General features: G+C 39.7%; 3 protein-coding genes across 4 annotated transcripts in view; 2 read left to right on the top strand and 1 right to left on the bottom strand.

Annotated features, from left to right (window-relative positions):
* The first annotated feature begins 311 nt into the window (after nucleotides 1-311).
* The window catches only part of LOC105269821 (phosphatase and actin regulator 4), a 68,367-nt gene continuing 53,663 nt past the window's right edge, over nucleotides 312-15,015 (top strand). The window contains exons 1-2 of one of the 2 annotated variants that reach the window (XM_011310361.1): nucleotides 312-971; nucleotides 3,850-3,927. In XM_011310361.1, coding sequence (XP_011308663.1) covers nucleotides 752-971; nucleotides 3,850-3,927 — 298 coding nt within the window. In that variant the 5' untranslated portion in view covers nucleotides 312-751. Of the gene's footprint in view, nucleotides 972-3,849; nucleotides 3,928-13,708; nucleotides 13,777-15,015 lie in introns of those variants that run through there. The other variant, XM_011310364.1, reaches the window with a different exon arrangement.
* On the top strand, nucleotides 2,468-3,541 carry ntc (nutcracker). Its single transcript, XM_011310359.1, has 3 exons — nucleotides 2,468-2,721; nucleotides 2,793-3,044; nucleotides 3,232-3,541. The coding sequence occupies exons 1-3, from the start codon at nucleotides 2,549-2,551 to the stop codon at nucleotides 3,407-3,409; spliced, it is 603 nt and encodes a 200-aa protein (XP_011308661.1). The 5' UTR covers nucleotides 2,468-2,548; the 3' UTR covers nucleotides 3,410-3,541.
* LOC105269820 (uncharacterized) lies at nucleotides 6,781-9,427 on the bottom strand. The gene is made up of 5 exons (XM_011310360.1): nucleotides 9,257-9,427; nucleotides 8,962-9,183; nucleotides 8,019-8,814; nucleotides 7,644-7,799; nucleotides 6,781-7,578 (listed from the first exon to the last, which is right to left on the bottom strand). Exons 1-5 carry the CDS (start codon nucleotides 9,377-9,379, stop codon nucleotides 7,391-7,393), a joined length of 1,485 nt encoding a protein of 494 aa, XP_011308662.1. The 5' UTR covers nucleotides 9,380-9,427; the 3' UTR covers nucleotides 6,781-7,390.

Here is a 15,015-nt window from a genome sequence, read left to right as displayed (position 1 = left end):
ACGGGCAAGCTGTCCGACGCCATCTTGTGTTGCTGCGCAAAATCAGTCGCGCATCTATCGGTACTCTCCCGCCAACGATAAGAAATAAAATATAAATATCCACTAATTACTCGACTAATCACACTAAGCCACCGCAATTAATCACAAAAATATTCCGCATTATCAATTAATCACCATTCAATATTAATTAATAATTTTATTTTATTTTCTGGATAAATAACCGAATAAATCCGATTCCTGTTTTTCCATCGCCCGAACACTCCCGAACGAGCGCGCGCAACGCCATCTCACAAAATGGCGGACACCCAGTCGTCTGGTCGTGTGGCGTCGATAAGGCGCTTTCAAAAATCACCAGTTTTTCGTGTTATTAATTAGTGAATTATCAATTAAACTTATCAGTGAGTGTTGTTAAAGTGATAGGTAACTTTTGAGAGGATTTTTAAGTAATTAATTCCATGATTTTAAGTGTTTTCGTGTTTCCGTGATTGGCAGAAAAACGCGGCAACTCCTTCGATCCTAAATAACTCCACAGTGAGACAGACTCGAGAAAAGCATAAAACATGTTTTTTGGAGGAAGTTTTCTCTTCTGTAAGAATAGTTCTATTGTTTTTTCGCGTAAACCTCGTCCTTTACCTGGTGCATCGGTAGTGAGTGGCGGGAAAGTTCGTGTTTTGGAATTTTTGCAAATCTGTCGACGACGCCATCTTGTGTAGTTATTTTTAATTATAAAGAGTGGAGTTTTGTGTCGGTAATGCAATTGAAGGCCGGTGAATTGAATTTTTTACACATATCCGCGAAAAACATATACAGGTTTTCGAATGTTTGCTGGACACGATATAGGTGCCAGCTTAATGCGGACAGGTTAACCGGGGAGTTAACCTGTAAAATGGCCGAATCGATCGATCCGGTTACAACCTGTGCCCCTCTTAGTGTTGTCAATGTGGATGAGAACAATCCAGGTGATACCAATGGTGAGTTATTATTTTCAAATTACAGTTTTAGTTTTTTTATTCGAGGCATCTCCACTCCTCGAATGCAGATCCGCTTCTGCGCTTTGGCGTTTTTGCAACAAGTGGCCAATTTTCCTCTTACAGGGACGTACTATTTTTTATTCCCTCCGAGAATTTTCCCAATTTCATGTGCCAAACTCTGGAGACTTCATTTTTCTCAGGGACGTCTTGGGGAATTCTTTTTGTGCGAGAAAAATAATTTTTCTATTTTTTCCACGACATTCGAGGAATAGGACTGCATTTTTTTTGTAGAATTGTAGGACGAATTGTTCTTGTGAAACAAAAACCTTGCGTGACTTAATTTCAATCATTTTCCAGTCATAATGAGAAGAATCAATTCTTATGAGAGAAAATTGAACGTTTTTTTTTTCGAAGGGAGTAAATTCTCTCATTTCGATTTTTTTTTTCTATTGATAATGAAGAAAAAATCAATTGATGATGGAACAATTGATTTTTTCATCTTGAGTATTTGAGGAAATGGAGAATACATTTTTATCACGAAAAATGAATAAGAATTATAACTTTTATCTGGCTGCTGTCATATCGTTCTGTTCAAAAATATTTTTACGATGACAATTATTAAATGAACGAGAAAATCTGATATAAATGTGAGAATCACTCTGAACTATCATTTCCTTGTAAAGAATTGAGATAAAAATCGAGATAATCGTTATCAACTGCGTTTCAGTAACGAATGTATCTCTTTCTTTTCCACCACAAGATTTTTTCGTATTATCAGAAAAAGTTTATCTCTTACTGGCCCACCACTTATTACAAAAAGGGTTAAAGCCTAAAACCCATTTAATCCCTTCTTTATTACCTCCCACTCCTCCCAACCACCCAATTCCTTGCAGAACAACTTTCTCTCACCATTTTCCTCTATTTTTTCATTTTTCCTTTCCAACAAAAATGGAATGGGTAATATTCCACTAATGGAGTGATAAATCGTTAAAAGTCTCTGTTCAAAACGGTAATTATCTCGATAATGCGTCATTTCACGGAAAAATATAATTCGAATTTTTGATAAAAAATTCTGTCCCCATGACAATTTTCCTCAGTATTTCTCCCTACATCCACGTCTTCTGAAGAAAATCTCACAAAAACAAAAATGTTATATTCTAAATATTCCGAGTGGTTTATAAAAAATGTATTCCACAAACTCTTTTTAATTGGATTAAATTAGTTCATCATCCCTTGGATGGAATTTTTTTACAAATCAAAATTACACTTAATACAATAAAAAACAAAATAAATGTAAATTTGAGGGGTAAGATTTCCGATTTTTTCCGGTTTTGAAAATTTAGTCCAGAAGTCATAAAGATAAATCGATAATTACGAGAAGTGCCTAATTGTGCTGCAATAAAAATAATCATAATATATCATAATATAAAAATAAAAAATGGGTAATCGTTTTACCTCGTCTTAAAAATCTATCATCTGCTGGTAAAGTAGTGGCGCATTCCATGCCCGAGGTGATCACAAGTGTCAGTGTTAACGCCGACAAATTGTTGTGAAATTTACGAACAAATGGAGGAACAATGTCGAGAGGAATTCGCGTAGAAGACAGTACGTTTTTTAAGTTATCCCCAGCACTGGAAAAAATTGTGTTATCATTGAGGAGTGATGTGACCCATCACGATCAGCTGATCACAGTGTCAACAGTGATAATGGAGGAGGTTGGGTACTACATCGATGATTCCGGTGATGATGAGTAAGTGGATGAGATAAATAAAGACATCAGCTGATTATTTTAGCTGATAATAACACTTTTTTTTTTATAAGTTCAAGGCCCTTCGATCCAGTGAAATGGAGAGCCTCGGGGGTCTATGAGATCTCCATGAGGAACAGATTGACTGAGGACCTGGATTTTAAGCTCGAGGCTATTCCTGTTGGAGATGTTCTAGTGCTCAATGTCTCACCGATTGATAAATCAGTGAAAACCAGATCGATGGCTGTGGAAACACTGGCTTTTATTAATCCATACTCTAGTGATCTTCCTGGTACCTACCTGGACCTGAAGAGATTGTCCCACAGGTTTTTATTCTTTGCTAATTTGGGAATTGAAGTCGTGAAGGATCAATAAACAAATATAGAGGTCTCAATAATTAATTGAGAACGTTTTTGGATGAGGAGTCGAAGATTCAGTTACTGTTCTAGGCTAGATAGGATTTTTAATACAGAAATATTTCCATTGGGTTTTTATATGATTTATTATTTTTAGGTTTAAGGACACATTGACAACACCGATAAGAGACGAAATCCTGAATGCAGCTGAAGTTACAAATCCAAGTCTCCTGGGACTCCCCGTGGAGATTCAACAAAAAATTCTCTCCTTTCTTGATTCGAAATCCGCTCGAAACCTCAAATGCTGCAGCAGAAAGTTTCGAGAACTTTTCTGAACTGCGAAGTACTCCAATCCCCGCATTTCTACCCCTCCATCCCAAAAAAAAAACACATTATTTGTAACCTTGGGGTTTTTATAAGGACTGCCGTTTCTAAAACGAAAATCATTACGAAACTCTGTAAAATATTCATGTTGTCATTACATTCGAGAGTTAATAAATTTTTCTAAAAAAAAAATACCCACTCGCCTGTAACTTTTCATTAAATTCTGAACTAGTCTTTTCAGAACCTTTTTTTTCTAACGATGAACTAGGTTTCAATACTTTCCATCCAAATTTCCATCCAAAGGTGATGTCTTCTAAAAATACCTTAAGAAAAATCGTAAAACATTGAGATAAGCGATTATAAATGCTCTCATTATTATCATGTAATCTTTCGATTAATCCGTCGATCGTTTAATCAACTCCTTAATTGATGAATGAAAATTATATTTCAGAAAACGATAACGACGAATCGATTGCCCCAGAAGACAAAGAGGAGACACGAGACAATTCCCCTAGTAACACACCTACCTGTGAGTAAAAATAATAATTCCCTTAATTTATTTGCAAGGCGGGCGAGCGATAAAAAAATATCAATCGTTACTGAAAAGTTTTCCGGAGAGTTTGAATAACTCTGAGGAATCGATTGTTGTAAAAAAAAAGAGTGGTAAAATTAATTCTCGCGGGAAAAAAGTATTTTTGGCCTCTCTTGGAGGGAATTTTTTTTCACTCAGTTAATATCGCCGAAATAAACCGAAAAGTCGCTCAGCGATGACAATGGGCGATACAATTTAAACCGGAAATGCAGAGTGTACTTGACTGTCACTAATCCCGTCCCAGTGGTACAACGCTCGTAAATTGCTTGGAGATTTCCGGCTTTGCCCCCACGTCCATGACCCCATACCCTACAGCCCTCTACGTCGCCTAGGTCAGGAGTCACTTCATTAATTATTATTTGAATAATTTAGGTGGGTTTTACCGGTAATTATGGCTGTGGGAAAAGTTTAACCATCTGTTTTTCATGAACATTACGGCCAACTCGCGTTTTTAATCACATTTTAATTAATGGATCGGCCGAATTGGTGAATTTCAAGTGATTAAATTCGAAAATTCGGGGGAATGAATATTATTCATTCATTATCTGAATTATTTAGTCGGTGGGCACCAATGACAGCGGACTAATTACCAAATGAGGTGGAGGAAATTAATTACTCATTAATTTTCCATCGTCTTTATTTCAATGGAAAAGATTCTGTCGGAAATTTTCATTCGAAATTTCTCTTTACACCTATAACTTTGAGGAAATTAATCATTCCCTCAAACATTTCATTGGAAAATGTTCTCATTTTTTCAAAAAACGAGATTCTGGAAAATCTTCTGATAAAAATTGAAAAAATAAACTATTTTTCAAACTCTAAACCCCAAAAATCTCCGGAAAATTCGAAAAAGCCCTCGAACCCTAGAATTCCCTCGAGGGATGATCCTCGATTCAGGTCAAAGGCCTGGGCTCACCCTGAGAAAAAAAAAATTTCCAATATTTTCCCGCGGGGAAAAAAAATTCCAATATTTTCCTCTCGAGATCCCGAAAACTCCTCGACATCGAAACTCAAAAAAAAAAAATGAACCCCTGAATTCGTAATTTCTCCTGCTTCCAATGGGCTTAAGCTTGCGCTGTACCACCCACCCCCCACCTCCCACCCAGTTTGCGAGATATTCCAGAGCCACTCAACATCCCAGTGCGCGCATCGAACCCGTCCTGGACGTCAGTCCTTCCCCGTTTTCGTTGATAAAAAAAATTATGAGACAAACCCAAAAATACTCCACATAAAATTATTCATTCACCCTTTGGGGGGGGTGGGGGAAATTTTTAATTGTCCACCTGCGCTCTCGGTGCCGTCCGTTAACTAAATACCTGAGTAACTAATCGACTAGGGGAAGTGCCACCCACCCACCCCCCGGAGGGAATTGTTACCTTTTTGGAATGCCTGAGGACACGGGAGTCCAAGTTTCTTTATCTCTCCACTTTGTCTCGAGAGAGGGATGAATTATTCAAACGAAGTTGCTGGGTGATGTGAGAGGAAATGAAGAGACAAGGGGAGACACCTGGGAATTATAAACTGGTGGAGATCTTCTGAGTTTTAATTTTTCCTTCGAGTGCGGGAAATTATATCTTCAAGTTTTACGGGCATTCCGTTTTTTCTGGCGTGAAGTGATATTTCGTTTGATCCGTGGAAATTATTTACTATTTTTATAGTGTCAATGGAAGTGATAAACAATGAGTTTTCGGTGATTTCAATTAAAGTTGAAACAGGAAACTAGAGAAATCCCAGGATATCTGAGTATTTTAAATAGTCCTTCCAATAAACAATTAATAAACAATTTTTTTTTCATTCTAAAATATTTTTCCCCTACGGAAAATTATTTCACATTCAAAGCTGTTTTATCCGTTATAAAAAAAGTTCTCATAATTTTCATTATTTATTTTTATAATTAATTAAATAATTACAATTAGGCTGAGTTATCCTCGGATATAAATAGAGACCGAAAGATTAGTGAGAAAAAAAAAAGGTGAAATGTGGAATTGAGAAAAATTAAAAGAAAATACGTGAAAACTGTGGAAGCCAGAGAAATCGTCGAGCGGCACTCCGATAGTCGTCGGGGTGTCGCTCCAAAAGGTAGCGAGTCTTCTGAGTCTTGGAAAAGAGGACAATGTAATCCTCGCTGGGACATCAGCTGATGATCGCATGAGACGTCGATTTGAAATCATCGGACGTCCCGCGAATTTTCGACGTGAATATGCGAGAATGCTGACGCACAGTCACAGCGACGGAGAATTTCCAATCTATTCGCAAGGTACGTCAACAGATAATCGAATCTCAAAAATAGATCCTCTCCTTTTCATTTCTTCCAGTCCAAAGAATATCTCAATTCTCAGAAAAAATATCCAATTTTTGACAATGACTTGATAAATCGCGATTCTTCGATTCAATTGAATTGAATCAATTCCCTCTATCGATTTGCATCAAGACTTTTTTTCATTTGTCAATTCTCAAAATCTGAGTCGTCACGGAATTCGATAATGATTTTAATCCATCCTTTTATCTGCGGTCGTTCAATAAATGGCATCAAACAATATCGAAGAGAGGTTTGAGGGGTTGGCACTTACGCCCGATCGCCTCAAGACCACCGACCCGGAAGGGCAAACTGGAATTATTGACAATGAACAAAAAATAATTGCCATTGCCTGACGGATTTTTATTCACCTCCGGCGATGATTTATATGTTACTCCCACCGGATTGGGAATAATCCGGGACAGAAACTCGTTAAAAATACCACGAGCGTGGAAACAAAGGGTAATTTATCGGAAAATGTATTTATAAAGTGGGTAAATTAAATGGTGAATTTTTTCGTTGCGATAATTGACCCATTTTATTTGGGGATTCATTCGGATGTACGCTCAGACGTTCATACATGTTTTTATCGATTTTTACAATTGTTTATCCATGAGCGACAACAACCACGGATAATCCCACCAAGTAATTATCCTCTCGAAATTATCTCCATGGTTTTTCGGTTTTTCTTCAATTATTCGAAGCTCGATCGGCCATCGATTTCTGTCCATTTTTCTGTTGATTGACAATTTAATTGACAAATTTTGGTGATAAATGTCTGAATCGTTAGTCTCGTTCTTCGATTTTTCTTGTCATAATTTCGACACTCTGAGGACGGCAATGTCCACTGTCCAGGCAAACGTTGACCCACCAGAGGTAGCAATCGATAGTGACCCACAGCCACCAATCAGTCCTCAAATTTCCACTGCATCAACAGTCGATTCGCTTCAATATCTGTTTCCCCGCTATTAGAATTGACGTTTTCCATCGAGAGCCCATAACGATGGGCATAGTTGGAGCGTCAGTCATTTGTTGTTTCATTTAAAAAAAATCGGACAAATTGATGTATTTCGTTATCAATTCCTGATGACAACTGATGGACAATCACCTATAATTGCCAGGGAAGATTGTACGATAAATATTTTTCACTCTCAGACCCAATTTATGGGTGAAACGATGGGCTGTTCTGTCGATTATCGACTTTCGGTGCCAGCAAGTATCAATTTCCGTTTCGCAGAATCGATAGTGATTAGATGTACCGACATCGGGATCAACTGCGGTCTCTTTGAACCCTGAAATCAAAGTGACAATTCGACATTTGAAAATAGTACAGTTCTTGAATTTCGCTGGCACTCACTTGTGAATAACGACCAAGTTCTCTTCAACTTCCAAATTCGATGGTTTCCCAACTCGACAACGTCCCTTCCCTGCACGATGAACTTGCTCCGGTCATGAGGTGGATTTGTCCTTTCCCATCGTCGAGTCTTACTGTGAAAATTCATCCTCGGGGTTCCTGAAACATTATAAATAATTGTTTAAAGAAGCCGTTTAGATGTTCTCGGGGGAATTGGAATGAGGAGGGGATCAATTTTGGTTGAGAGCCAGAAAAATTTCCACTGAAAATTTCACCAGGAAGACCTTTCCATCAGAAATCTCTTTGAATATAATAAAAGGTGATGCTTTCACTGGAATTTTTCCCAACTTCTTAGAGAAACTCGTGAAGTCGTCTCACCAGGTGACAGAGTGACTAGATCGTCGTCATACATCAGATAATAGAAAACATTTCTAAAAATCCAAGCTCCAGTGATGCCAGCCCCCTCAGGATTGAGATGCTCCATCATCTCCGTGAAGTTGTCGTGGCGTCTCGGTACGATATATTCATCGACATCAACTCCTAGGACATACCTGTACCCATCATAAAAAACACTTCTGTACAAGCAGTCATTGAGTGCCGCGTAGATGCCGTCGACCCGGAGATTTCTCTCGAAATCGTATAGATCCTGTAGCTTCCAGTGAAGAACAACTGCGACATTCAGACGAGAGTAGTAATCAAGGACTCTATCGACACCGGATGTTACAGAGTCTCGATAGAACGTGAAACGATTGACTCCCATCATTCGGTAGTACTCGATGAAGGCGATCAAATCGTCGACCTTGTCGAAGTGATGATGAAACGGCTGAACGCACACTGCGAATGATTTTTCATTCGTGGCTTGTGGCTTTGGATATCGGATGGTAATGAAGTCGGTGGGATCGGGAGAGTCAGTCGATCGATCTCGATTGATCGATACTGTCAAACCCACCGGTAATTGAGCGCCTGGCGGAAGCGCTTCGTTTGGGTACGGAAGTGGACAGAGGATGTAAGCTGCGCTGTAGTACATTCCGAAATTCTCACCAAATGCCACTAATTCAGTTCTGATTGATGGCTTCTTCAGGATAGTGGTGTGATTGGCGGTGGAGTGATAGCGGAAACTGCAGGCCAATTGGGTGGAGGCAGCTGATACCGGAACTATGCTGATTATTCGAATCTAAAAAGAAGAAGTCGATTGGATTAGTTGATGATGTTGCTGCTGTTGTTTTCTCTCAATCATTTGATGTGCGACGCCTGTCATTCAGAAATTCTCAATGATCTCGGATTGATCAATCTTACAAATCCGAATCATTGATTTACTTACAAAACCCCAGGTACTCCCAGCGTAAATCAACGAATCATCTTCTTCAAGAACGACTTCTGGTCTAGTCTCCAAATAGGCGGAAAATCCCCTCCAGTCATTGACACCTAGATTCCTCCAGGTGTCATCTGACTCGTTCACTATTATCAGTCTTTCCATCTCTCTTCTCAGCTCGTCACCAAATGTTTCTGTCATGGATTTCAGGCTCGATAAATTCCAGAGTCTCTGCCATTGAAAAATCCAGTATGAAAGTTAAAAAGTCGAGGTGTTGTCACCCTAAAGTTGACGTTCGACTCACCATTTGCTGCACGACTATCCACACAACTCCCAATGAGGCTAACAAAATGGGGAATATCTTGGCACGCCTTAGATTTCTACGAAAAAAATTCCAGTTGAATATTGGTCGGTATTTGAACACCATTTTTTAACCATCCGATCCAGCGATTCAACAGACGAGGCACCGCGACGACTGGCGCGACAGACTGACAAATGCCTTCAAAACCCGCTATCTGTACGAATTGATAAGTCTCTGTGACGCTTATCTACGGTAGGCATTCCTCAAGATAAACTCGATGGCACAACGTACAAATCCTCACACGTTTTTTATACTCGACACTTCCAACACAAGTTATCAACAAACAACTGGTATTAAAAATGCACTGCCATTTTGAATCACATACCGATTGTCTGATGGAATATTTTCTCAAAAGGTCTCTGTGATTCCTGAATCCTCAAATTAGGTGGTGAAATAGTTGCGCTGTGGCTTACTTTATCCAAAACATATCGGAGGATGTGGTTTGACGAGTGGATGTCGTCAGCATCATCTGGATGAATTCCAAAGGCGTCTGGCAGACTGTAGCCCGAGACAAGATGAGAGGACCGGTGTTTCGCACGTGCCTGACATAAATCTACCTCCATTTGTGGGTAATATCGAGAGAATGGGTGTTATTCCCGAAGAATCGATCATTCGTGTCTCAAATATAGATACAATAAACCGGTCATCAATATCAAACAACAATTTCATACTGATAACTTGAAGGGCATTTTGGACCCGAACAAATAGGTCAGTGATAATAGACAGGTGACAGATATATTGTCGATAAAATAACCTGATAAAGGACCTGAAATTGGATAAATTTTTTAATGTAAAATTTGTCGATCTTCGTGTTGACCGGAGACCGATTAACGATTCCAATTCTAAAGACCTCGCGTGAGACCATTCAAATGAATTCTTACAACGTGTCGCAGAAATCTATGGATTGAAATGGCAAGTTGTTCATCTGCATCAGCTGGAAATAGCTTTTTACGCTGCGTCCTAGAAAGAAAAGCCCCTAGAACTGACCTTACTCACTCCAACGGAGAAATACCAGTGGCATCTCTTTCTGAGGCGAAAATCTCGTCTCTCTGGGCATTGAATATTCACGAGATTCCTCCACCTCAAACGTCCTCCCCCGTCGCCATTGAGAGGCCAACATTGCGCCAACTCTTCCTTCTCGTTTCAAATACCAGAGACACACACCCAGGGACAGGGGGTTATACCGTGCTATAATTTGCCCTGCGTTTTTTGCGTTTTACTATTTAAATGCGACGACGACGTCGTTACCATTTACCCCGGGGTGCATTACGCGTAATGTGAAGTCCTACGGGATGAAGAGATGTCGTTGGAGGGTCTAATTCGTTGCGTAAAGTACGCGTTTAGCGTGTGAACGCGCGTGAAACAGAATTAATAAAATTATTCGTGTCGATTTGCGAGTTGAATCAAGAGGCGATTATGACTTGCATCAATTTTTCAACAATCTCACTTTTGTAATGAAGAGAATCGTCTTTTTTTTCTTTTTTATATCTCAGTTAGAACTCAAAATAGAAAAATTTGTAATTGCCACTAGCGCGAGGAGCGCGCGAGTGCTGGCGCGAGTCGTTGCGGGATACAAACTGCGATATCTCAGTCGTTAATTGGAATAATTGGACGGGGTAAATGCGATTTTCTTCGTCTTGAAGAGGGTTACATTTGGTACTTGTGACTTTTTCACGTAAAGTGAAGAGTAAGTGCGTGCGAGGGTCTTGAAGCAATTTGGCTTGACCCATATTACGGAGTAATCACTGAAATTTGTTTTAATTTTAATTCACCTGTAAAAATGATTGAATCGCGTTTTACAGTCGAAATATCAGCGTGCAATTATGGTCAAGTCGCTTTGGTATAACTGGAGTGCACTCTCAGTAGTTGTAACATCCTTATGGGAATTACTGTCAACAGTATTTTCCCTGGGATTTCTCCATCTCGGCTTGCGGCGCCGAGTTATCACTCCGTCCTTTACCACTAAAGACCACTGTACCAATGGGATTTCAACCGTAGCCAGCAGCAAAATCCGATAGTCCAGTAATGTACTTAGATTGAAAGTCCGGACGGGGGTTTATATTACGGATAAGAACTCGAATATCTTCAGCTATTCTCAACGCAAGTCTCAGAGTCGCCATTTTCTTGTGTAAAAATACAGAGGGTCTTCATAATAGTCTCAGTTCACTTACAATAATACTCCAACTCTAAGATATCGGGCGTACAACGTTATTTACGAAATGAAAATCGTAATTTACGATTTGTTAATTAATCTTAAAGTCCATAAACTCTGATTGAAAGAATCATTGATTGAAGTCGATTTTGATATGACTCTTGCACCGAAATAATTAGCGACGAACGGCATAATTTGTATTGATCGATGCTATTAGCAGATTTCACACAGGGGGTGGGGTTGTTTCCTCGGAGAATTATCAGAATTTATTTGCTGAGGGGTAATGAGGTCATGTTTACATGGTAATCACGCTAGGGCGTCTCCCTGTTTATCTCCATCTCTGGAAAGAACAGGATCGAACAACTAGATCTGGAATCGAGCAGTTGAAATTTCAATTGTTGGGGAAAATCGTCAGGGTTGATACGATAAAATTTTCATAAGTCGGGAAAGAAATGAGAATATTCTTACCGCGGATGGGTCTATGTGAAGTGGTTCATTAATCGATTACCGTTATTGGATATAGTCCCGGTGTAGGACAAACTTGTTGGGCTGCGTTGACCGGATACCCGCGTCATCTACCCGGAGGTGATAACACATTGCGGGCTGTACTGTCCAGCTAAAATACCAGACCTAATTCAATATCACCGGTAACAATGTTGACCGAGGGTGGACAAAGGAGTCTTCGTCTGGGGGAGGTGTTCGGAAAATAATTCCCCAGCCTCTAGGTTTTTTTCCGGTGGAACTTACCGATTTACTCCGGGGGATGATCTTGATGAGGACTTAGGGGGAGGAAAGGAATTGTTTATCCTCTCTGAATAATTTTTTATATTTTTTGAGAAGGAAGGAGGGGGTTTTTAAACAATTTCGTAAATCTGGCGTGAGTACCTCATGCAAAATGAAGCACGAATCGTTCAATCTAATTCAATATTAAATCTTAACATTCCAATCCCTTCGACCCAGACGGGAGACTCAATTGATTAAAATTGCAACATCCCAGCAATGTTTTCCCCTGAAAATCCCCTCGGCAATTTAATAAACCCTCCCCCACGCCCTTTTCCCTCCCTCAATTGCCTCTAATGTCCAAACAATGGAATTCCCTTCCGCAAAGCCTCCCCGATGAAATTCACCTGAAGACTTTCCCATTTTTATTTTTTTTATTTCTATTAGAAGACTTTCCCATTTACCCCTCGGGAAAAAAAACCGATGAAATACGACAATGGCTCATCGTTCAATGTTGTGCCCTCCCCTTTGAAAATTCCTGTATCCTCCCTCTCTCGTCCACCCCTTTATTGACGTGATTTTGCGAACTTCACTGATAGCCGAGTTGATATTCCACGTGGTTTTGCATACAAAAGGGCTACGGGAAAATGAAGTCTAGGATTTTTCACCACGAATGTCCAATATTATCGCCGCTCCCCTCCCCCCCCCACCTCTTTTGTCGAAGGGATCGTCGAGTTCAGAAATATAGAAAAGCGATTTCCCATTTTTTAAGAAAATTCATTTCCAGGGCTCTATACTAATGAAAATTGATGAGCGCGAAATTTCACCGAGACATGAATTTTTTAATTCCACTCAGATTATCGAAACATTATCAATTATCAATTATCAATTATCAATGTTTTTTTTTAAATCAATGATTATTCCACGCGCGTTGGGGGTGCAATGAGTGCAGGTGGTGAAAGTATTTTCTCTAATTGATGAAAAAAAAATTTTTTTTTGGAGGAGTAATATCCCATCGGTATCTATATCGTTATCAATCGTTATCAATCGAAGTATTCACTGTGGGTGGGGCATGGAGAGAATGAGGTGCGCTCGAGTGGTCACAGGGTAAAGTTGTTCCACATGAAAGCGATGATCCACCTGGTGGGTGGTAGTAGTTTATGAACATACCATAAATAATAGTGAGGAGCAATATACGTGCGGATGTTTAATGCTCGGAAGCCCACCAAGGTGCGGTGAAATGTCGTCGTCATCTCGTCGTCGTACTAACAGGGGAACAGTACGACCGCTGCCATCAGCGGAGACGCTTCGTCGTCATCAGAGAGCCATCGAAAATCAGTGATAATTGAACATTAATCGGGGCCATGAATTTCACTGGTGTCTGTGAAATTTGGTGAATGCCATGTGATTAGAAATTGTTTGGGAAAATTTTGCGTACCCAGGGGTTAGGATTGATAAAGTGTCAGTTTTAACCTTCATCAAGTGACACGTGTGTATGCATGTGCACGATAAGAGGAAATATAAGGTGAAGACTGAGAGATTGGAGGCGACAGCATGAACAGCCTCCTGCGGCTGACGGCCATCGGAAGTGGTATGTTGACAGTTCTACTTTGACAATGTCTGTGGAAATTCAAGCGGATTTCATTTGTCGGGGCAAATTGCGGAAGGAAGTCACGGGAAATCAACATCTTGGCTGAGTCCTTGCATAGAAAAGTCGACTCCGGTTACCCTAATATCGAATCTTCATATTAAATTCTTATATTTCACAAGCAGACTCTTTGGAATTCCTCGGGGTTCACAGTCGTGAGCTCGTTCAACATCTCGGCTGATAGATCGCAAGATTTACCCACAAATTAAAAAAAAAATGAGCTCTCTAGCTTCAATAGATCACGAGTAAACCTTCAATATGTTTTCGTAGATCAGTTATAGATCTATAGATCATTTTTTTATGATGGAGAATAAAGGGATGGGGGATGAGTTTATCGGATAGTCAGGAGAATTTCTCGTCGGATTGAAAATGCGGGTGATTTTGCTCCAGTAGATCCTCCAAAAATCCCGATTTATTCTATAGATCATGATGGATCACCAGATCCCCTTTACATTTTTCACTATAACTCTGGGTCTACAAGAGATAAATGGACCGTCTTTTTTTTAATTTGTCAGTAAATTTTCCTGGCTATCGATTGGTGCAATTGAAAACTCGTTTTTCTTCGGAATTCCTCTTGTAGTTTCGAGGAGACTCGATCATTTGGATTTGTTAGGAGTTGGTGAATGTCCAACATTTTTTGTTATCACTATTTTCGTGAATCCTTGACGCATTACCATAAATCTCTGGAAAGAAACTTCCATGCAGTCATTTCCTCGGCCAAATGAACCCCTGAAGGAGGAAAAAGGAAAGATCATGGGGAGAAATAGGAAAAATTAACTTGGCCAGTGAATTGTTGAAAATGTAGGTCATCGATTGTCGTTGGAATGCCAAGACACCGTCATTCGACTCCAATCATTCCAGCTTATTGCTTTCGCATAAAGAAATGGGAGAAAAATCGAGTTGAGAAAACAGAAGGAAATGGACTCGCGTGAGTGATGAATAAATGAGCCAATAGATCAATTCTTTGGAGTTAATATTTTTTTGTGATTCTGGGGGGAGATAAATCGGTTTACGACCAGAGTTTGGAATCGAAAATTTCCCTGGGAATCCATTGAACTCTATCTCGCTGGTTTCCGAGATATCCTCGGAAAACGGGAGCTTCGCACCTTTTTTTTCCATTTTATTTTTCACCAACACTCGAGGGGGCGAAAAAAAAATCGGGGTTATCAGCGCTGACGAAGC

This window comes from Fopius arisanus, unplaced genomic scaffold (genome assembly GCF_000806365.1).
Source record: "Fopius arisanus strain USDA-PBARC FA_bdor unplaced genomic scaffold, ASM80636v1 scaffold00075, whole genome shotgun sequence".
NCBI lineage: Eukaryota > Metazoa > Arthropoda > Insecta > Hymenoptera > Braconidae > Fopius > Fopius arisanus.
This window is presented reverse-complemented; position numbering and strand designations above follow the sequence as displayed.

Excerpts from the sequence above, each read along its gene's own strand:
- ntc (XM_011310359.1), top strand. The coding sequence starts at position 2,549 with ATGTCGAGAGGAATTCGCGTAGAAGACAGTACGTTTTTTAAGTTATCC. Across the intron at positions 2,722-2,792 it reads GATGATTCCGGTGATGATGA|TTCAAGGCCCTTCGATCCAG; the intron begins GTAAGTGGATGA and ends TTTTTTTATAAG. Across the intron at positions 3,045-3,231 it reads CTGAAGAGATTGTCCCACAG|GTTTAAGGACACATTGACAA; the intron begins GTTTTTATTCTT and ends TATTATTTTTAG.
- LOC105269820 (XM_011310360.1), bottom strand. The coding sequence starts at position 9,379 with ATGGTGTTCAAATACCGACCAATATTCAACTGGAATTTTTTTCGTAGA. Across the intron at positions 9,184-9,256 it reads GGATAGTCGTGCAGCAAATG|AGACTCTGGAATTTATCGAG; the intron begins GTGAGTCGAACG and ends TTTCAATGGCAG. Across the intron at positions 7,800-8,018 it reads TCTAGTCACTCTGTCACCTG|GAACCCCGAGGATGAATTTT; the intron begins GTGAGACGACTT and ends ATAATGTTTCAG.